The sequence below is a fragment of the Pleurotus ostreatus genome, assembly GCF_014466165.1.
Source record: "Pleurotus ostreatus strain PC9 chromosome Unknown scaffold_4, whole genome shotgun sequence".
NCBI classification, from domain to species: Eukaryota; Fungi; Basidiomycota; class Agaricomycetes; order Agaricales; family Pleurotaceae; genus Pleurotus; species Pleurotus ostreatus.
The window spans coordinates 776,874-799,257 of NW_023503159.1; the positions used below are offsets into that span (position 1 = coordinate 776,874).

The 22,384-nt window shown below is 52.2% G+C and overlaps 6 protein-coding genes across 6 annotated transcripts; 3 read left to right on the forward strand and 3 right to left on the reverse strand.

Annotated features, from left to right (window-relative positions):
• Positions 1-283: 283 nt before the first annotated feature.
• Positions 284-1,267, reverse strand: PC9H_006083 (uncharacterized protein; the record flags this gene model as incomplete). The annotated part of the gene is made up of 1 exon (XM_036775637.1): positions 284-1,267. The coding sequence occupies one exon, from the start codon at positions 1,265-1,267 to the stop codon at positions 284-286; it is 984 nt and encodes a 327-aa protein (XP_036631656.1).
• A 4,230-nt stretch (positions 1,268-5,497) lies between these two features.
• On the reverse strand, positions 5,498-5,987 carry PC9H_006084 (uncharacterized protein; the record flags this gene model as incomplete). The annotated part of the gene is made up of 3 exons (XM_036775638.1): positions 5,498-5,642; positions 5,695-5,777; positions 5,835-5,987. 3 exons carry the CDS (start codon positions 5,985-5,987, stop codon positions 5,498-5,500), a joined length of 381 nt encoding a protein of 126 aa, XP_036631657.1.
• A 520-nt stretch (positions 5,988-6,507) lies between these two features.
• Positions 6,508-6,906, forward strand: PC9H_006085 (uncharacterized protein; the record flags this gene model as incomplete). The annotated part of the gene is made up of 1 exon (XM_036775639.1): positions 6,508-6,906. The coding sequence occupies one exon, from the start codon at positions 6,508-6,510 to the stop codon at positions 6,904-6,906; it is 399 nt and encodes a 132-aa protein (XP_036631658.1).
• A 6,380-nt stretch (positions 6,907-13,286) lies between these two features.
• Positions 13,287-13,640, reverse strand: PC9H_006086 (uncharacterized protein; the record flags this gene model as incomplete). The annotated part of the gene is made up of 2 exons (XM_036775640.1): positions 13,287-13,445; positions 13,491-13,640. 2 exons carry the CDS (start codon positions 13,638-13,640, stop codon positions 13,287-13,289), a joined length of 309 nt encoding a protein of 102 aa, XP_036631659.1.
• Positions 13,641-14,254: 614 nt separating this feature from the next.
• PC9H_006087 (uncharacterized protein) lies at positions 14,255-18,674 on the forward strand (the record flags this gene model as incomplete). Its single annotated transcript, XM_036775641.1, has 2 exons — positions 14,255-15,181; positions 15,315-18,674. The coding sequence occupies 2 exons, from the start codon at positions 14,255-14,257 to the stop codon at positions 18,672-18,674; spliced, it is 4,287 nt and encodes a 1,428-aa protein (XP_036631660.1).
• Positions 18,675-20,728: 2,054 nt separating this feature from the next.
• Positions 20,729-22,058, forward strand: PC9H_006088 (uncharacterized protein; the record flags this gene model as incomplete). The annotated part of the gene is made up of 3 exons (XM_036775642.1): positions 20,729-21,271; positions 21,323-21,513; positions 21,563-22,058. The coding sequence occupies 3 exons, from the start codon at positions 20,729-20,731 to the stop codon at positions 22,056-22,058; spliced, it is 1,230 nt and encodes a 409-aa protein (XP_036631661.1).
• Positions 22,059-22,384: the final 326 nt, after the last annotated feature.

The following is a 22,384-nucleotide window of genomic DNA, read 5'->3' on the forward strand; positions in this document are numbered from 1 at the left end:
GAGGCCTGTAGGCCAAGTAGAGAACCTCAGAACCTAAACGCAGGAAGAAGACGAGAACACCTGGGATTTAGACGCAAGGCCTTCGCCACGATCTGGTGAACGTCTGAACGACTGTAAATTGCATACTAAGCACAATGTAAATACATATATCCATCCCTTATACATATTTAGCGGTAGAGGGGGTAGAGAATTACAAGTACATGAAGTCCGTAGGTTCGTAGACGGCGACACAATACATACATAGAAAGAACGACGAAAGAATGGCACATAGCGAAGCAAGTAGTCACGACGAACCGTCAACCATGTGTGTATCATTCCCGTTTCGTACATATGCATTGACGAGAAACGGGTCGTAATCAGACCCAGACGCGAACGAAGGGGCGTCAAGTGCTGGATGTGTATCGCCCCGCACAAGGGGTCTCGCACTTCCACCCATCGACCCGTCCGAGCTCTCAAAGCTCTCCACACTCTCATCGTCCATGTCATCATCCGAGCGCGTCATGCTGAGCACCGCCCTCTCCCGCTGCCTCAGCATCATCGCATACTGCTTCTCAAACACCTCGTCCATCTTCTTCGTCGCCGCATCTTCCTTCTCCTTCATCATCCTGGCCACCCTCGCGTCGTCCTGCGAGTATGGGACGTTGGGCACGAGGAGGCGGCGCGTGGTACCATCATGGTCGGTTGTCCACCTGATGAGAGGACTGCGCCTGAGAGGAGTGCGTTTGTGCGCGCCGGGGATGGGGCGCGGTGTTTCTGGCGGTGTAGGGTGCGAGGGGTGCTTGGGTGCGCGGTTCTCTTGTTGTACGTCTCGCAATTGATCTAGTTCTAGCGGGGCGATGGATTCCATGGAAGACAAAGACGACAGCGTGGAGCCCCAATCGCGTGAGGAAGAGAGGCTCGAAAGCGACGAGGATGAAGACGACGAGAACGATTCGTCGCGTATCCGTGGTGCGGCGGCGTCAGGGTAATGCCATCGTTTGTGCACACCGAGCCCGGTGGCCGACGGTTCAATCGTCACCAAAGTGCCTTCTCTTTGAGGTATAGCAGACCCGATGTCTTGTGCTCTTCGTGCGGCGCTCCGTGTTTGAATGACCATTTTAACAAGGACTTTGGGGGTTTGGGTCGCGTTTGCGTGCGGGGCGTCGCGTCTTGGAGGGTCTTTGAGATGGTCAATCGTGGTGGGTAGAAAGAGGGGGCGTGGGGAAATGGATGGTATTATATGTTCTTTATACATGAAAGCGACATCACTGGGTTTCCCCTCGGACATCGTGGCTTTGGGCTTTGACCTCTCATTGTCCGGAACGTGACGGTGGCCAAGACTCAGACAAATAGGATTAATGACCGCGTAAACCTTATTTGATACTCACCAGCTAGTAAGAGAGCGACCGTGAGGCTGCTTGCTTTGTCTGCGGTGGTTTAGGTAGAACGGAGCATCTGGGAAGAGGATGAAAGACTTGAAAGGCAGTGAGTGATCGACAAAATGACAATCCCGGTGAATTACCAATTGCGGATGGGCTGATTTAATGCCGGTTGGGCGCTAAATGCAAAGCCGAATCCGAGAGCCACTGACTGCATGTGTATGACGGTATGTCATATCAATTGTCACAGAACAGACGATGGTTTCAATATTGTTACACATAGTTCATAACCGGAGAATTCGCCCTGGAGTAATATTCGAGGCTTGGGCGAGTCCTGGTGTGATCACCTACAAGGCTACTGCAGGCCTTTCGTATTTCGAGATGATGTACCTACAGGCAATGTGGGCGGGGCGAGTCAGAAGGGAAGAACCTTGTACAAACGTACCATGCATGTATAACACCGGGAATCCAACCAAGGAGGCAGAGAAGGAGGTTGATCCAAAAATCTACCGACACCGAGATAAGCTTCGCAATCCGCACCACGCAATGCAACGTACCTGCAAGGATTCCGCGTTCTAAAGAGGTTATATGCAATCGGTTTAAAATGCCTCTACTTCGCTGTGAAGAACTCATGGAGACACACTGAAAAAGACAGCCACAGGGGGCAAGAATCTGTGATTCGGGAGGTAAGTTCGCTGCAGACATGGAGAGACTTGTCATCGACGTACATGGCAACAAAGTACAAAAGCACATCCCAGTTTGAAGACGTCGGGTTCGACATGATTATCTCGTAAAAGTCGTTCGATTGGTGGTGGTTTGGATTTGAGGGCAATTGTGCGCAGTAGCGCAGAAATGACATCATGCTTGTTAACCGTGAGAAAGATGTATCCCACAGTCAGTAAAGATCGATAGTTTGAAGCTGCTCGTCACTTAACTACCATATATTACTAACTTTGCTTTGCCTCTACCAGAGCTCTCTCCTCTACAATACCCCAAGTTTTGGATCAAATCCTTTGGTGGTAACTTTGGTGGGCCTCTAGTCCTGGGCTTGCCCCGCCAGAACCTTAATTTCCAAGATAACTCTTTCACGAAACGCGCCTGCTTCCATACCTGAGTTTCCTCCTTCCGAACAAATTGTTTTCTTCAGAGAGACGTTACCGAATCCTCATATCCAAACGTATTAACTCCAGACCGCACGCGAATCACGGAATCAGTACTGGTCCCATACTCCCTCTTGCTATTTCCGAAACTCTCCCTAACCCTAACGAAGCAAGAATTGCGGCCCGCGACTGCCACCGTCAACCATGGCAAAATGTGCCTCAGCGATAGCGACAACCTTTAGAAGCTCACGGGGATCAACGTCCAATGTTAGGCTTAGTTCTGGCTTCTCAGCTATCTGCATGTCGATCAATATTGTCGCAATGATCTCCGAATACCGACATCTTATTCGTTCCAAGATGCCCAAACGGACGCCGAGATACAAGGCTGAAACGCTGAGAGTCTGCAGTAGGTGGCGACCAGACCTAGAGTGATACGTGCACATGCTCTTGCAGCTACTGTACATCCGACATAGGAGCGGATTGCAATATATCTTTGCTTGCTTTCAGACTCTCATGATCTCTCTCTTCAAGTACTTGGCCAGTTCCTGGCATTGCTCACGGCACCCTTGACCCCAACTACACATACCGATCAGCCACTCTTCCTCATCAGCGGAACGCCTCACCTTTCTCAATCGCCACTTCGTCGGACTCCCGCTCACCTCCTGATCGCCCATGACTCGGTACTGGCGAACATCCATGTACCCGGATGCACCTCAACGCCATTTCACCGATATTACCTTGAGAAACACTCGCCTTCTTCCGTGCTTCCATTCTTTACTGCCACATACGTTCTTACCGGGGAAGTGCTTGTCATCGATCATCCGGATATCAGCACTAAACAGTCCTCGAGCTTAATTAACTTGGCCCAACCCACCACTCGGGAAATACGACCTGGGAATCCGTATGTACCTGGCCCCGCAGAGGTGGCAACAGTGGTCATGCAGGGTGCCGTGCATCCGATCGTGTTCGATCTTCGGGGCACGTTGCAACATACTATGTCATGCGATATCTCCTTGGCTCGTTCTTCAGCCCGGCATGATCTTCTTCTGCTGGTGAAGCTATCTACCTACCTATCGGGTTCAGACCGGGCCGCAAGGGATCGCGCGCGAGCTATTGCTTTGGGGTGTGGACAGTCTTCGTCAAGTATACACTAGAATATTCTTGGGGTCTAGCACTCGTTGCTGCGCAGCCCGGGCTCCCATTGCCTCCACATCTCCATCAGCGGACTCGTCTGTTTAATGACGCCGCTACCACGGGGAAGAGGCAAGGGAAGAGTCTAGCCATACAGCCTTTACTCGCCCCAAGTCAAAGGTATGCTTCCATTGGTTGCTCAACCTCCTCCGTGCATAACGTATACTCCCGTGTGTCGTCTTCACTTAGCTTCATATTTTATGCCTTCTAGAGTTGTTCGAGGGGCAGCACCGTCACCTTACTTTCTCGTGAGTAGTTTCGGTGTCGGTTGATGACATGGAATGCCTAAATGTGAACGTTTGAAATCTAGATACTAACTTTCACAGCTCACAGCTCTCAAGATCAAGACATTTACTCGCAAATAACAGTTTCTCGGAATCTCGCGTATCCCTTGCTTGGTTTCCCAGAGCATCCACCCACCTACAACTCCGTGCATTTGCGAGCCCTCCTACCCCCACTAGTGTCTTCAAAGTGCCCTGCCTTTTCGGCCGAAGTCATCGTTCGTCCGGCGTGTTGGAGATCATTGTTGCGGCATGTTGCTTGGGTGTTTAATATCGGAGGATTGTGAAGGTGATCAAAGCGTTCTTCGGCCGTCGTGGTGATACACAGGTCCCGCGGAGCGATTGAAGTGAATCCCCATTCTCAAGCTTCAAGCTACGTTCATATCACAAGTATATCACCAGACCGAACGCCGGCCGGCCTCCCGGAAATTGAATATGCAAGGTATGTTGCATTTGAAGACTACCTAGCGGCATCTGAAACGGTTCCCTGACGTACACACCCTTCCAGAGATAGAAACGCGTCGCGGTCTTCGGGAAGACGAAGATACGAAGAGTAATACATGCTGACTTTCTCGTATCGATTCGTGTAGGACGTCCTTTTCATATGCGGCGATGATTCGTTCAAGAACGCAGCAACTACAATGCTGGTGGCGTTTACTATCGAAGTCAACGAGCACCTAGTAAGGTGGGTTGCCATGCTAATTTCTTGCTTCATGAATTTGTCGAAGTTAATTTTGAGCCAAAGCGCCTTGTCTTGACACGCTCACGGCATTTGGTGATGTCAACCGCAGCAGCGTCATGTCTCGTAACCAGTCGAGCATATTCCAGTCGTAAGTTTTTTTTGATGAATCGCCTTGTATCACCACGCCGATGCCATAATTGCTCCTAACAGAGCCATTGCTTTCCGCTCAAGAGGCGCAATATAAGAGGAAATGAATTTCATATCGGTCTGAAAGTGCGAAGAAGTCGGTGCGCCCCTTCTCTAAGGGGCATCCCAAAGATACCCACAGGCACGTTCATTTGCTTTGCACCCCCTCAAGGCTAGGTGATCGTGAGCTGCAGCTTCTCTCAATGCCATGCCTCGCTAAGACGCTCGGGTACAGGTCCACTCGTCGCAAGCGAGATGGATCCCTGCGCGCGTCGACACATTCGAGCTGCTTCGAAGTCTAGCGTTGAAGTTGGTGCGTTCAAACTTGGTACCCTCGTACTCTATACGGCATCTGGTGGTGCACCTCAATGAAGATTTCGGCTTTGTACTTCGCGTTTGTCGGCGTTGAAGCAGGGGCTTTCTTTACGATATCAGCTCAGAGAGTCACGCAGCACCGCGGTCCCAAAAGATACGAAGGCACATCATAGCCGTGAACCTACGTCCGGCACTGGTCCCACCCAACTAGCTCAGTACCCTTCATATCAGACTCTGCATAGTGGGTACAATCTCGACCATTCTCAGTCCGTAAATAACTATGATTGTCAGTGCGATCATAGCCTCATTCCTGCGATGTGATTCCAACTCGTCTGGTTGGCCATGATATATCGTCTATTATTACATGGCCCCTGCCCCCACCCTTCAGACGAAGCATTCACCATTCTCCGCACCCAACTTCTTCATCTGAGACTTGGAGAAACAGCTTGGGTTACAAAAGTAGGCATTCCCCCCCTTGTTGAAGCAATTATGGCTTGATTTCAATCCCTTCGAGTCGGCGGCAATACACCTGTTCAGAGGAAATGTGCGTGAGTTTCAGGGGAAATAGACCGCCAGCTTACCCTTTAGCTGCTAGCTCAGCTTGTTCAGTTTCAGTTTTATCATGGACTTGAATGCTGCCGCAGCTGACTTGGGCGGCTCGTACCTGGATGGTATACCTTCAGATTGCGTATCACACGAAGTAAGATCAGAGAAATCCTACCGAGAATAAACTGTGCGAGTCCGACTCGGATACATTTTCGGTGTCCCTATCCGCGAGATTCGGTAGGCGACGCCCACCGACACCTCCAGGCGAGGATGCAAGGGCTGGGAGAATGAAAGTCAAGGCAACTAGGATAGCGGTTTGGTATTGCATTGATGAGTCGTTTGAGGGTGAGGTAGAGTCGACAACAGTTACCGGTTTTATAGTCCTATGGCTTACTGTTATTGTAGTATGGTGTGGACCTATTATTACACCTACACTACTGTCTTTCGCTTTGCCAGCGACTTTTCCGTTCTCCTTGAAGGATAGCAGCATGTATACCTTGAATTTTGCGAACATAGAAATGTAACCTCCCTCTTTGGTTGTACCCGAACTTTAGCTTCTACGTCCATTGCAGAGTACGTCTTCTAGCGTCCGGTTGGGATGTGTGAAGCATTCCATGATTCTTTTGAACATTCTGTGCCTCCATCACTTGCTCGCCGCCATCCTCTTATTGGGTTATCCAAACAGGAGCATATTCGTGTACGTCCGTATTCGATACCAACCTTTCGGATATAAAAGGACGAATCTCCTGTCATGATGCGTATCACTTCTCCACAGCAATCTACCACAGCTAGGTGAGACTGCTAAGAAAACCTGTCATTCAACAGACTGATACTAGGCAAAAGCAGATATGTCTGAATCAGACACCGTCACCGTCAACAGAACACAATATCCTTTCCAAACAGCGCGGTCGACAGCAGCGGACCACCCTGCCTTGCTCTCTGCCCTCCTCGCCTCCGATGCCTTCGACGAGATATCTGACGCCGATAATTTCTCAGCGGTGGAGACTTATATGGCATCGCACGGCCGAGTGAATGAAGCCGGGCAAATAACCGCTGGGTTTGCGTTTTGGCTGTATCCGACTGGGAAGAATGGCCCATTCCACTTGGCAGAGGATGGCACTGTCAAGAAGCATGGCACGCTCATTACTGTAGAGCGAGGCGCGACCATGCGAGATGCGATGGAGAGGGTGAGAGCATCGGTCAACCAAGACGAAGTTACACACGAGCACATTGCGGCTTCACAATAATTCATAGGTCCTGTAATTGTAACGAAGTCTACGTATGATTTTGCGTACCCCAAGGTTCATGTATATATGAGACATGAATAACGAATGGCGTTACTTCAATGCTGGTTAGACCTTGAGTACTTTCGTGATGATACCTACCATGCCACCTCTCTTGGAGAATATGATGATCAATCCTCGAAGCCAGCCGCCACGCCGCATCCATTCATTCTATCTCTGCCTTCGACCATTCTCTGATACGGTTACTCCAGTGCCGTGAGTGGCCTTGTTGTGTGTAAATAACAAGGTCCCTGAGACCCTAGGGAAGTATTCTTAGGCGCCCGCGCAATCCTAACCCTTCTTTTCCAATCAAAGCATCTCAAACTTGAGAGGCACGAAATCGGACAACTTAGGAAGCGAGAGCAATGGCGAGTGTGGGGACGGGGATGAGCACATACGAAGGAACACGACGGAAGAGGCTTGGATGGGCAAGCGAGTCCTGGGACGAGATGAACAGAAAAGGTTAAAAGGAATCAAAGAAGGGGAAAGACGGGGATCCCCTCGCTCTGTCGACAGTTTAATCGAGGAAGACATGTACACTGCAGGCTGTTTGTATACTCGAAGAGGTGCAACGAGTGGGTGAGTTACTCACTTGATTTCTTTCTAGAGGTTGAAACGCTCGACGTCCCATTGAGTATTCCGCACCATTCCCCGGCTGGTTCCCCTCCATCATCCACTATGCAACGTCCATGGTCTACGTATTGTACCTAACCATGATCAATCACAGTGAGCGCGAAGTATGCTGGTTCCAGACGGGGGTGAGTTCAGGTTGACGGTGATGTTCAGAGCAGGGCATGCCAATTTACAGAAGAAAAAGAGGATGTAAGCAAGGGTTGGAGGGTGAAGGCCTGGAAGTGAACGACGGGCGACAATGAAATGAGAACCACTGAGGGAGGCGTTTACAGAGACGAGATAACGATGGTGAGCCCACGACGTGTATAAACCAATCGACAGATGGCTCGGGTTGACTTTCGGCCCTTCTATTCTGCGGTACAGTGACAAGCTGCCCTCGTTCAACGCCAACCGCCGCAGCACACTTGATGTGGGCTACAACCAGAAGGCACCGAATAACGGCGACAGCAACGAAGAAAGGACGAAAGGGTAGAGGAGATCAGAGTCGTTTGCTAACGAAGATTACGAACTAATAGTAAGGTATGTTGTCATGATACTTCTTCCTTCATGAAGTTGCCGAAGTTCATTTTGAGCCAAAGTGCATTGTCTTGACTCTTGACCACGGAGTTTCGTGATATCAATCGCAATACGTCGCGTCATGGTTCGAGGTATATTCAAATCGTAAGTTTTTGCAACGGATTGCCTAGTATCACCACGCCGATGCCATGATTACTCCTAACAGACCTATTACTTCATGCTCAAGCGCGCAAGATAAGAGGAAATGAATTCATCTCGGTCTGAAGGTGCGAGGAAGTCGGTGCGCCCCTTCTTCAAGGGGGTTTCCCCTACCACCGGGAAATCTCGCCATCATCCCAAGTGCAAGCGTGTACTGCTATAGTGCCCACAGGCAGGTTCATCCACTATGCACCCCCTCGAGGCTAGGTGATCGTAAGCTGCAGCCCCTCTCACCGCGCACCAATTTTTGATGCCATGCCTCGCTAAGACGCTCGGGTACTAGCAAGTCAACTCGTCTCCTACGGTTTGTGACACTGATCAGTCTAACCTCTCTTCGCGTACCCCTTTTGGTTCTCAATCAGCACTCTTTGCCGACCATGACGCAGTACCCTCTTTTTCTGCGCCATATGCATCAGTACATCATACGTCCGTCCACAGGAACTCTAGCCGAGATGAAATTCTTCGACCCCTCCGCGGTTCGACACATTCGACCTTCCAAAGAAGTTCGACGCTGAAGTCAGCACGTTCAAAATCGATACCCCTCGCCCTACACACGGCATATGGCAGCGCTCTTAATGAAGATCTCGGCTTTGTTCGTCGTCTTTGTCGGCGTTACGGTAAACACCAAGCCTTTCTTTATGTTATTATCAACCCGGTGAATATTTTCCTTTCTCTTTCTCATTTCCCGGTTTATCTTTTACTCTCTATCTACACCTCGCTCCCGGTCCCTTCAACCCTAAATACACCGTCGATCACCTTGTGCAATGTGAATATAGCGGAGGTATCCTATATCCTATATTCTATTCCTGATATCATACTTAATACTCAAATCATACTCAGACATACGTAGCGCCAATAGCACACACTCTATTACTACTGTACCCGAAATGAAAACGTCGGGTTGCTGCTTTCCCTGGTGTATCATCCTGGCTTGTCCTGTCTTCTCTGATTTCAAGACTTCGGATCGGCGGGAAGTAGCGAGAGGGTTGGTCTGTTCTGTGATTGTATGTTCTTGCATTATCTCTCTCGCTTGACCATGATGCACGATGCACGATCAGGGATTCGACCAGAGCGTACTGGAAAGCTGCAACCGGTGCGTAGTAGCATTGACGCGGTGTGGTAAGTAAATGTTTCATCTTCGTACTCGATGTATCTTTGTCACTCTTCCTTTGTCTACCTTTTCTTTGCAATTTCCGTGTACCTCAGGTTCCTCTGGTATATATTTTATTTCTATTGCATCATATTCCCTTCCCAGCCTAGTCCGTATTTTAATTTTCGTACACATGGTTTGCGCGTTTTTAGGGACCAGGGTCGACGAAGGATCGCAGCTGCTGTAACAACGGGTCAAGGAAGGTCGAGAAACAAATCAGAGGTTCGAGTATCAAACGGAATAATCAAAACGCGTCCCCAAAGCCCCAAAGAATCAAAGATGCAGGCAGATGTATATCCTGATTCCTGCGCTACGCCACCGCCAATAATTTGTTGGGCGTTGGGTTACTGTTTGGGTTTGGATCACCGTCTGACGCCGCATCGGCCGACCCCCCTGGTCATGGACTTTCCCAGGCCCCTAGCCCCTTTCGAACTGGCACCAGACTTCAACGCATTGAATTCAACACGCCTTGTCCGGCACGCACCCTCACGTTGCATTGTCTATCGAAGCCAGACAGGCCCGGAATCTCCAGCCTCATTATCTACCATCTATCATCTATAATTGCTCAATCAAATCAATTAATCGTTAATTGAGCCGGATGCCTCGAGGCTTTGAGTTGTAAACTCATTGCAACCTCGGATATGGCCAAAACCAACTCTAATTTGTGTGTAGATGGGTAATGAATGGGTCTATGCCGAATCAATCTCAATTAATCATGGATGAAACGCACCATGGAGGATGTACACGAGGTCCCCCAACAATGTCCAGCGTCGCCGAAGGACTGGGATTGGGCAACAGCCTCGTTTCCGTGTTACATTGCTAGGTGCTGGTTGAGTTGGGTTTGGGTGACCGGTTGGGTTTCATAATGTGCAAACTGGGAGGTAAACGAGCAAAAGCCGCATGGCCCCCTTACATTACCTCTAGAATCGGTTCAAGAGTCGGGTCTCACCCGGCATGGCGGTACGTGTGAGCTTAAATCAAACATGTTTTGTCGACTCGTGTCTCGCCAACTTGAACTTGGGAATAGAGGATATACACTCTCTAGTTTATTGGTGTGTAATGCGCAGTTGATGGTATACAGCAATGCTATAGAGATAGTGCCTAGCTAACAATACACCCAAACCCCTGTAGTTGAATGCTTCGAATGGACACGATGGTCACGTACTATACTATGAACGATTGGGGCGTGTTCCTTCGACTGGATTGCTGTTATATTTGGCTCAGATTGGTGTGCTAACAGGTTAGATGTCAAGTACAGCCTGTTAATCATTAATCTGCAATATGACAACGAGTTCCCAATCCAGCTCTGTTTCGCCGTCTCGCCGTCTCGCTCTTTCGTGGGGCTTTGGTGTACGTCGAGTATCAGTTCGTCCTGGTGCCCTGGTGTCCTGGTGTCCTGGTGTTTGGGTGGTGAGGCGCCAACAGATCAGCGAGGCGTGGATCAGCGAATCAGTGGATCAGAATCATCCCGCGCGTTCGTGATGCCGCACCCCTGCACCACAGCATCCCTAGTTTTGCACATATGTGAGTCTGGACCGTGTTTGGTCCTTTGACCTTTGATGTGATGCACCGTTGCACCGTTATTCAGTTACGAGCGGAACAACTGAGCGCAGTGCCTTTCATGATTAGGATTAGGTCGTTCCGATGGGTACGAAGGTACCTACAAGATGATGATCCCCACCACCACCATCATCATCATCATTCGGGCAAGACATTCACCGCGAGGGTTGCCTGCGAAGTTGGGAATAAGAGAGAAATTAGAAAAAGAGAGAATAAGCGGCTACAAGCGAATGAATACCGGCCGCCCGGTGATCGTCATCCCCACACAGCCCACGAGTACTACTATTTAACTCTCACCGGCGACTATATCCATATGTTTCTATGGCTATAATATTAACGGGGTCCCGGGTCGGTGGTGGTGGTGGCGTGGTGGTGTTAGCGGCGGCGGAACCGTTTCCATGTTCAGCCCATGTCTCCATATTTGTTTCCGTCCTTCCCTAGTGATTCCATGTCTTTCGATGGCCTCGTAATCCACTCTAGCCTCCGAGTCTGCAGTCTGAGTCTATATTCCGTGTGAGCGGCCTGCCGATAACTATGCTGCATATCATGTGGTGCAGATATGATGTGAGTATGTGTGAGTACATGAGAGAACGTACGAGAACGGGCGGAGAAGGAGAAGTGGAGTATTTGGTGATTGTGGCCGTTACTGCATATGTCGTGTGCCTTCACACCTCTCCTCTCACCTCCCTCCCACCGAATCGGCCTCCAAGTCCATGCCCCTGAGCGCCCCTATCGTAGTATGGCAATACTTCTCTTCCGCCGACTTCTACGTCCAGCGGTGTCTAGCGGGGATTAGCTTCTTTGACAGCAAACAAAAGGATGCTTGGAAATTTGAAGCTTTGGACGCCCGGACGCCCATGAGCTGTGCGCTGTCACGATAACAGCATGATGCGTACGACATCTCGGGAGGGGGGTCAGCAGGTGCTCGTCAACGTTCAACCTGTTCGAACGTTCACGCGACACTTCATTTCTCGGGTGCTTCTCCTTCTCCTTCCCCTTCTCCTCCCCCATTTTCTCAGTCCTTCCTTCTTCCCATCATTCTATTTCTGTTTGTGCCAGTGTTGCTACGGTGGTACTTCCAGTTCCGTAGCTTACGCCGTAGCTTACGCTCCTTCCTTCCATCTAGACAACTTCGGGAGTCGGTTATAATACATAACCTACGCTCCCTTCTTATCATACACCAATAGGCCCAATACACCCGTAAGCTTATACACTCGTTTATTATTATCCACACTCGAGCTTATACGGATACAGACTTACGCTCAGAGGCTCAGACTCGGTGCCTTCCCCTGCCTTCCCGACTTCCCAGCGGTTCCCAGCGCAGGCGCGTGATAGCTGCGTATCTCGTATATTTTTATGTCGCGTCCACTCAGAAATACCGAGTATTAGATACGAGGGGGATGTGAGAGTGGTGGAAGAGAATAAGCTCTGTCTTCGCGCCTTCCAAAGGTTCCAGCGCCGGCGCTCGGTCAGCTGGACGCTCGAACGTTCATGCCATTGGCTGCGGGATCCAGTCAGGCTGTTGGTGTCATGCTGTTTAATCGTCCAGTCGGGCTAGAGTGTAGTCGTATTCGCATCTGGTACCTGTATTCGCATCCGTCTTCATATCGGTATGTGTTGGTTCTATATATGTTTTATCTATCATAAAGCTTAAGTCGAGTATCATAAGGATGTGTATCATATGCGTATGTGTATCATGCGCGTCGGCCGGGTCCCAAAACGCCCAAAATGTCTCGCAAGATTCCTGACATATTCCTCACGCTAATATTCGCTGGTCTACTTCTAGTTCTGGATGCTGGTGATATGGATATGGGTATTGGTGATATGAATATGGAAGCAAAGGATTTCCAATCACCAACTACCGGCACTAGTTGCGGTCGAGATTCGGTACGGTTGAATGTATGTAGTAACGATATGTACGGTATGGTACGTACGGGAAACCGCAGTTGCCGCACGGTACGGTCCCGCCCGTCCCGACATACGATGTACGATGATCATGAGTACATTAAGATTACTCCGACATATCTTCGAAGGAGTCCAATGCCTCCGCTTCCCTACGGCATCTTAGCACCCAAATATCCGTGCATGGAAGACCACCTAGCATGATGGCACCCCCTTTATTGCCGTCTGACGTCCAACATACTACGCTAAAGGCGATAGCTAGATAGCTATCTCATTCGCTTAATTAATCACGCAAGCCGCGTCGACTGAAAGAATTTATTAGTCTGGGAGGCTGGAGGACAGTCGACGACATGGAGTGTGTGCGGAATTGATCGTCCCTACTTCCCTATATATTCCTTCGCTGTATATTGTCCGAGCTAAAGCTAAGGCGGCAGGCCACGCGAGCCGCGAGGGCAGAGTATGGAGTGCCAAGCGCGACCTCAATTTTTACCATAAAAGGCGAATTGTGGTGGACATGGGGAGGAGCGGATGGGGATGAGCTGGGCTGGGATTGGAGTAGAAAGCACGTTTTTCGGCCGGGAGTGCTTACCGTTACCGCGGAATCAAAAAGCCCATTGCCCAAAGCACGTTTCGGCGAGGGTGGTGCATGCGAGCGAGGTGCCACAGCAGCTGGGCCAAGCGCGATAGGCTGTCGAGGGAATGGGCCTATCTGACTAGTAGCATGGTCACTAGTGGACATGGTCTATGCAGATGCAGATGCCGCATACATTCGCAATGCGCATATAGTCGAGGATGGCGAACCCTCTGCCCTTGTTGCGCCGAAACCGTCCATATGTAGAAATGGTGCGGATTCATCGCGGAGAAGACCCGGATAGATATATTATATTATATTATATTTTTGTATCATTCAAAACACGAGGCGTGTCACCTCGAGTGCAGGCATCCCACCCCGTTCTATTTCCCATTTCCTATTTCCTGCATATTCGCCTCGCCGCATTGCACGGCCAGATCCCAGCACGCCTCGCCTCGCAGCACCACGGCGTGCCCGGAAAAACAGCCAAATCGGATTATTCGGTGGCTTGAATTGAAGAACGAGTCATACCTGCCAAATTTTTATTGTAAGACCGTCGTTTTTATATTACCCCTCTGCCCATCCACCCGCCCACTGTTCCCTCCCCCTCCTCCCTCCCTCTCCCTCTCACCACCATCATCACCGTCTTCGCCGTCGTGCGAGGCATCGTGCCCACTGTCGTTGCCAGCGAACTCACTTGCGCCACCGACAGAGTATTCTAATTTCAAACAACCCACCGCCGCCACCCCACACGTCACACATTCAAACTTCGCATCCACACAATGTTCCCCAACCCCTTCCGCGCCCAGCCACACACCCGCAGGGCCCTCTCAGATCAGGTCCGCCAGGAATGGCGCGACTTCGAGACATGGTTCAAGGCGCAGCAGAGCACGATGGAGAAAAAATGCGCAGAGAAATTCAAGGAGATGGATAAAGATTTCCATGCCAAGTCATCCTCATCCTCCGCACCCACACCCGCACCGGCGTCCAAGAAACGCCTGACAGCTGCCCAAAAGCAGCAACAACAAAAAGAACAGGAAGCGCAGAAGAAGGCGCAGCTTCAGAAACAAAAGGAAGAGCAGAAGGGGCACGATGAGTCGAAGAATGCCGTGCGTCTATCGCTGAGGAAGAGTCTCGTACTGAGCGGCAGGGAGGAGTGGCAGAAGCGTCTCGGAGAGAAGGGGCTGCAGGACGAGGACTGGGTAGACATGACCGAGGGTGAGCAAATGGCTGTTCAGCGCCTTCTCGGCGGCGACTTTGACGAGGAGGAAGAGGAGGGCGACGACGAGGACGATGAGGAAGACTCGTCGCTGCTTCACGCCATGACGCAAACGCAGATCCAGTCCCTGCTCAGACAAGCGCCGCTGCCGTCAACGTCTGGCCAGCAGCCTGTAGCCGGGTCTTCCAAACTCCCCACGCCGCAACACCCCCAGCCTTCCCCCCAATCACTCCAGGCGTCACTAGCCGCATTGCAGACTTCCGTACCGGCGGCATCTTCGCTGCCCAGTGCATCCCGATCCACCAATCCCACATCACTGGCCACTTCACAATCCACGCCAACCGCTTCGACCAATCAACCAAACAACGTCGGCGGCTCTTACGCATTCGTCAACCCCTCATCATTCGGCCATCCACGCGTATACGAGGATGATGATGACGACGACGGAGGCTCGTCCCCATTCGAGGATCTAACATTCTTCAGCGAGGTGGTGAGTAGCATTTACCTCTCCCTCATTTCTCGTTTATTCAATGAGCACGCACCTTCTTCCCTTCTATGTCTCTTTCTTTCCCTGTCTATCTGCTCTTCAATCTCACCTCGACCCCCGCAACGCATACACACAGCTCAAACAGCCCGCGTCCTCTAACCCCTTCCCCTCGCACCCCGCCTCCTCTTTCCACTCCGAATCCTCCTCCCTCAGCGGCTGGTCCACGGAATTCTCGCTCTCCTCGACCGCCACATCCACTCAGACATCGCACACGGGCTCGCCCGAGCAGCCGGCGCCGAAGACCATCGCGGCGGACCCCATGCCTGGGGGGTGGAACTTTGCAGGCGGGAAGCTGGATGCCACGCCGACACAGGCGACGGCGTCGGGGAAGAAGAGCGGGTGGCTCAGCTCGCAGACGCAGACGGCGCAGGCGGGTAGTGCGAAGCAAGCTGGCAAGCAGCCGCAGCGGTCGGTCGATTCGTCGGCGTCGACCTCGTCGTTGTCTTCTGCATCAGGCTCGGGCTCGGGCCTGGGAAATGCGCCTGCGTCCACTAATCATAACACGACCACGACCACGTCGCGGTCCCGCGTCGCCGGCCCACCCTACATCGGGCCCGTCCTCAACACCCAGGAAGACTACATCACTTATACCAACACCCATAATACCTCCTCCAATAATCACCATAATCACGGCAATCATAATGGAAATAATGCGCATAGCGGCGGGCCCGTACACGTCGAGCTGACCTCCGAGGAGGCGGACTTTGAGAATTTCAAGATGGATGTGAGGATACGGAAGATACATGAGTTCCACCAGGAGGCGGCGGCGGCGGACGAGGCGCTGATACGGGATATCTTCAGGTCGCGGAAGCTGCATAAGCTGGGGCTGTATGATGATCAGATTGAGATCCCGGGCGCCGGGGGTAGTGGTAGTGGCGTAGGTGGTAATGGTGGAGGTGGGAGTGGCAATGGTGCGGGGGGTGAGGGGAAGGGATCGGAGGACGAGACGGCGCTGCTGAGGCGGGAGCGGGAGAGGAGGTGCTACGAGGAGGAGAACAAGAAGATTGTGGAGCATGAGAAGACGATGGTTCATTTGAGGAAGCTGAAGGAGGACGAGCGGAAGGAGATTGTGGATGATGAGAGGAGGAAGAGGCGGAATGCGATTAAGAGGCGATCGGTCGTTGGCCCGTCGCATCCTCAACAGCAACATCAGCAGGAGATTGCCAGTGCGAGCAGCGTCAGTGGCCACATCAAGGCTGCTTCGGCCCCTTCGTCGTCTTCCTCCTCTTCTGCGGCGGCCACGAGCAAGGGTGCTTCGTCTTCGTCATCGTCGATGGGGATGGGGATGGGGATGGGATTCGGTTCGGGGACGATAAGAGCAAAACCCCAATCATCCGCGCCGATCTCAGCGTCTATGCTCTTCCCCCCACAGCTCGACTCCGCCTTATCCACCTCCTCTACATCGTCGAACGCCTCGTACGCTGCGTCAGCGTTCTTCACACCATCGTCGTTCACACCGTCGATCTCGTCCGTGCCTTTGGCATCGTCCTCTTCCTCAATGGAGGACAGTGCTGTTGATGAGTTCGCATTTGATGAGGCGAAGATTGCGAGCATCCTCGCCGCGCAGGCGCAGATGGCGCAGAAGTTCGACTCGTGGGCGCCCACTGCCGGGGCTGGATCCAGCCAGAATGGGAGTCCCAGAGGGCCAGAGGAGACGCTACCATCTACGGCTGCCTCAGCACCTGCGTCATCGGCGACAGGGGTTCTCTCAGGCAAGAACGCGTCAGCAGCATCGACAGCGTCGTCCTCTTTGGGAGATGAGAAGAGGTCGGGCAATGGGAAGGAGAAGGAGGGAACTACCAAGGCTGCTAGTGCACGTGCACCAGCACCAGCAGCCCCCGCGCCAGCCGTAGTAGCGGAACCAGAGCCGAAGCCTGTTGTCAACAACTCGAAGCTCTCGAAGGCGGCGAAGAAGAAGGGGAAGAAGGGCGCATCAGCCCCCGAACCACCTGCGCCTGCTCCCGTTGCGGCAAAGTCGAACGAGAAGGTCGATGCGAAGGCGAAAGGGAAGGAGTCTGTGGTCGCGGCGAAGGTCGTGGAGCCTGCGAAGGATGCGGGGAGTATAGGAGGTTTTGGGGGGAAGGTGACTGTTTCGAAGGAGGCGCTGCAGCAGGCACCCGTCCCACAGCCGTCAGTCAAGTCCCCATGGGCGAAGAAAGAGGAGCCGGCGGTTGCTAAGTCGAAGAGTGACGCTGGCGTCCCGGCTGGCAGTGGGTCGCAGCAGCAGTCGAAGGTTCCGGCGCAGAAGGAGCCGGCAGCGGCGCGCTGGAAGTTCTCGCTGTTCGACGACGACGAGCCTATGACCGCGACGGCGGGTGCGACATCCTCCAGGACGACGTTGGATCAGGCGGCCTCGGCGGCTTTGAGTGGGCTGAAGAGCACTTTGTTGCAGCCCCCGACGCAGGGGATTTGGATGCCGGGAGGGAACGCGGGCGTGGCTAGGGCGAGCTCCGATCAGCCCACAGGGGGACTGAAAGCCCCGGATGTCGCTGGGGTGTTGAGGACGGTGTCCGATCAGTCGTCTGCGAAGCCGTCGTCAGCGTCGGCACAAGCACAAGCCCACATGGCGTCCCGTCCAGAGATATGGCTTCCACCCAAGGCGAAGCAGACTACGGGGAACATCGCGCAACCACAGCAGCAGCAATCACAACAACCTTGGGATAGGAAGCCGATGAGCGCCGCAGCGAGGGCTCGTAGGATGTCTGAGCCCGCTCCCCCAAGCCCTGTCGACCCCGCTTTCTTCGCCGAGCCGTCTGTGGCTAATGGCACGAGGCGTGCCGCCGATGCGCAGGGCAGGACCATCTTGAAGAAGGGTACCAAGGCGTCGAAGAAGTCGGGTGTAATGGTCGAGGAGGTCTCGGACGATGAGGAAACGGAAGGTATGAGTGAGGCGCTCCCCACCGACTCACGGCACATCATGGAAGAAAACCCGAACATCGTTAAACCCAAGCCGAGCGTCCCAAGCAAGATGTTCGACAACATCATCGCGTATGACGAGGAGGACTACGACTCGGGGTCGACGATCTCGGGGCCGTCGACGGTTGGGGGCTGGGACTCGCTGGTGGGCGGAATGGCGGAGAGTAAGTCGACGAAGGCGAAACATGTGCGGTGGACGCCGAGTGCGCTGGGAAATGCGAGTCCAATATCGTTCAGAGGGGATGAGGAAGGGCCGGGGATGAATATCGAAGCGTTCTTGCAGGATGCAGCGTCGGCATTGCATCAGGGGAAGGCGGGCGTTCCTCCGACGGGCGGGCGCGGGCGTACCGGGAGCATGTCGCAGGGTGGGGGGTTCAAGTGGGGGCAAGCCAACAATAGGGCCGGGGATGTGGAGGGGAGGACCCCCGGCGCACCAAAACAAGACAACAGCGACGAGTTGGGCTGGTACGCGATGGAGGCCATGAAGCAAATGAGGAGCAAGCCCGCGTCTGCCGTTTGAACTGCTGTCGAAGAAGCTGTCGTGTCGCAGTTGCTGAAGATGTATTGCTATTTTTCTATTTTCCTTTTTCTCTTCTTTTCTTTTGATGGGTTTCTTCCTTCTCTGCATCGCATCGCTATCCACGTCCCGAGCTCATCGTTCCGCAAGTGCATTGTGTCGCTATTATATCTTCTTATTCTTCCTCTCCCTTGCATTTTCTTCCTTCTCATCCTGCCTCGTCCTCGTTTAGCGTTCCCCGTTTTCAACGTGTTTTCTGTTTGTTTATTTAGCAATCGCCCGTTTCTCGTCCCAGCATCCATAGAGTAGTACCTTGCATCCGGCTCGGGATAATTAGCACCCCCAGCCTATTTACGAGTAGTAATGAACGAACTGGTTTTCGTATTTTGTAGCCTGCCTCTATTTGTTGCACGACCACGACTGCACGACCCATGATGTATACCTGGACCATGACCTGGAATATACCTGTTAGCATCACGACGAAATTTGTGGGATGTGCGGAAAGCATGAAACTTGGGCATGAACAACACTCGGGAGTTGAGAAGAAGGGTTTGTGAACGTATTTGAGGCCTGGAGGAGCTTGGAGCAAGCCTGAAGTGCGTTTAGCGGTTATGTAGGTGCAAGCTCCGAACAAGGACTGCTTGAACGTGGGCCTGGCGAGGCGACTACGCATACGTCGTTATTGACTGTGGACATAGGGTTTGGAGTCATTAGTTACGATCCGGGAGGTAACTCGACCACTAGAAATTATGTATTTCATACAGTTCCACCAAGTTTCACTGTCATACCACGGTTCCGGAGTGAAATCAGCGGATCAAGTGAGTTCTTCAAGGTGTAGCATGGAGCTAATAGCTACTCGGTAAATTAGTGGAACCATTTCGCGGCTGGAACCCAAACCCAATACTGTTTGCGTTGATGCGTTGTTGTGGGTGGGTTGAGTTGTCGATACCCCCTGTCAAGAACGTTAGGGGTGAGCGGACTCTAAGGGAAAGCGAGGGCAGAGAACGAGAACGAGATCCTAGTAACCCAATGGGCTCATCGACGCACTTTGAACTGCCCCATGCTTTTTACGCTGAGGCTTTCTCGCCCCTTAGGGCGAGCGAGCGGAGGTGCCTTATCAGGTTCGGCTCGACGACAACCGGGGACATTTCCTCCAAAGTAGTGTGCAAAATCCGTATTTGCTTGGGGTCAAATACGAACGAGCTCGTACGTTGTGAGGAATGCGAGATGAATGCTGGGGGTCACCAATGGACTTGTTATCTTCACAAAATCCCTTACTTTAGTCTTTAAGGCATAGCCAGGGGAAATTGCGAACACGCGCTGGCCAGCACGTAGTATGCACGTGTAGAGGTCCTGAGCATCCTCGATAGTACTTACTAGGATTGGCAATGTTTTCCATTCTGCCTTCTAGTATGAGAGTTTCATATAGGAATCGTTGCCTCGACCAAGCCACTTAAGCTCTCAGAATTTGGCGTGCGACCCGATACTCGAGGGGCAGGGTCGGAAGTAGCAATACACATTTGTGGCATACAGCGAAAGCACCAACTGAGTGCATCTGTCCGGGCAATGGCAAGACGAGGGTCTAGTTGACCGGTGAATCTCTTCCGAGAGAAACAGACTCAGGCTGATGCGGACCTAAGCTCAACATGATGCATGATGGTACGATATTAAGAGCAGACGTGGGATAGATCATCAAGAAGGATCCCAAGAACCAGTTACACCAGGTAAGCACTACATGTGAAGGTCGGATCAGACACCGTAAAGAATTTCCAATCAGTCAAAGCTATGATTAGACGCTTCACTTTGAGGGCGCTGTCGCAATAGGTGATGCGATCCACGCACGAAAGACGGGCCTTGCTGGCATAACTCTGTGCCCCCCACCACTACAATCCGCGGCCTGAAACCGTTGCAAATAAGATGCTTCAGCATTCTTTGATGAACCTAGAGAGATTCCGCAGCATCTGGAACGTTTTGATGAGGTTTGCGCTGTCTCCGTTGTAAGCCCACCAGAAGTCGGCAGGGTCACTGTCTATATACAAGGGAGACATAGCTGAGCGATGGTCGTCGAACGATCCAAGAGCGTCGGTAAAATGACCGCAGCAGTCCTATCCAGCCATAGACGTCTTCATCTCGACGCCTCAGAACCGCTAGACGCATTCGATTACTGGCACACGCGGCGTAAAGCGGGCCAGCACAAGATAATGCTCCGCGAGGCCACGATAGGGAGAAGGCAGAGTACCGCAGCGGATGTATTCGAGCCAGCTGGGATTTCGAGGAAGCCGCCAACGAGGGAGATAAGGGCCATGACCGATGTCTTGGGCTGTGATGCGGGGATGTGGGGGAGAAGTCGAGAAGGGGTCGTTGGAGTTGGACTAGCAGATTCTCGTGGCTCCCGTGAGGACTCAGCTACATCGGACGATGGCTCGTCTTGTTCTGAATGGGAGGAAGAAGCTACACCCCGCCCACCCGACTTCGTTCCAAGCTTCAGTAGATGCCAGACTGCATCGCAGCAAAATACACCGAGGGCATCGTTTCTCGTTCCAAAGGCGATATCAGGGCTCCGAGTTTCAGTCACAACGAACAGGGATGATAGGCCACGAGTAAGGAGTTAATTTGCTTTGCAATTATATCCGCTGACCGGGAGTCGCAAGCATACCAGCGGGAAACCTACTTTTGCTTCCGGCGAATCATCGACATCGAATGCCGGAACTGGGCAGACGTTGAGAGTGCCATATTGTAGCCCGATGGGAATGACACTCAAAGCTCTTTCGCCTTCGAACTTCGAAGACGATTTCTTCTTGGTCGATTTCGCCGTGCGCAAGCAGATACAAGGATTTCCACCGTGCAGCGTACCGTGCCGAAATGCACCTCATTTTGAACCTCGGCAGCAGTGTTGACCAGGAGGAGCGTGCGGGCATGCTTCGAGAGCACGATAAGCGCATGGAGACACTATCGCAGAACATGGCGACTGAGATGGTAGAAAAGCAGAAGAAATCCAAAGCTCGACGGCGGTGCAACGCCCCAGTTGCCCAAGAACCTAGTTTGGGTAGAGGCTCTTCAATTGGTCGCAGATTGGAGTCCTGCAAAAGACGGGAGCACAGCGAGAGCCGGTCTTGGGTTGGAGCACCATTTTTGGAGCCACCACAGCAACTCGGAGGTAGAGATGAGTTCACCGATAGATTCGCATTGAGGAACAATCGAAACAAGCGATATAAACGTTTCGAGGGGCGAGACGATGCCAGCAGGGGTCAATCTCGCCACGGCCAGAGCAGGAGGGTTTGGGGTGCATTGCCGGACTTTTCTGAGACCACCGACGAGGAAGATACGAGGCCAACCAGACCAGGGAAGCCAAGGAGAATGGTAAAAACCTGTACGAGTTCAAGATGAAATCACTGTACTTGGAACAACGTATTACAGCGACGGTGAAAGACGACTTGTATATGGAGGCGTCGGACTGTCATATTACATAGTGTCGAGCATTGTGCCGCAGAGGTTGTAGATCAATCTCATTGTCCCCGCTATGCTTGGCGACCAATCAAAGACGGCGATGGACAACAAATATGATTGTTGAAGCTAGATAGATCTCTGAATCCGTTGACATATATTCGGCGACAATTTCTGTCAAACTAATGGCTTTGATATTTGATATTGGATTGAGTCAGGTCCCATACGAATGCAACAATACATATACTTACTTATACCGCGTGCGCTGC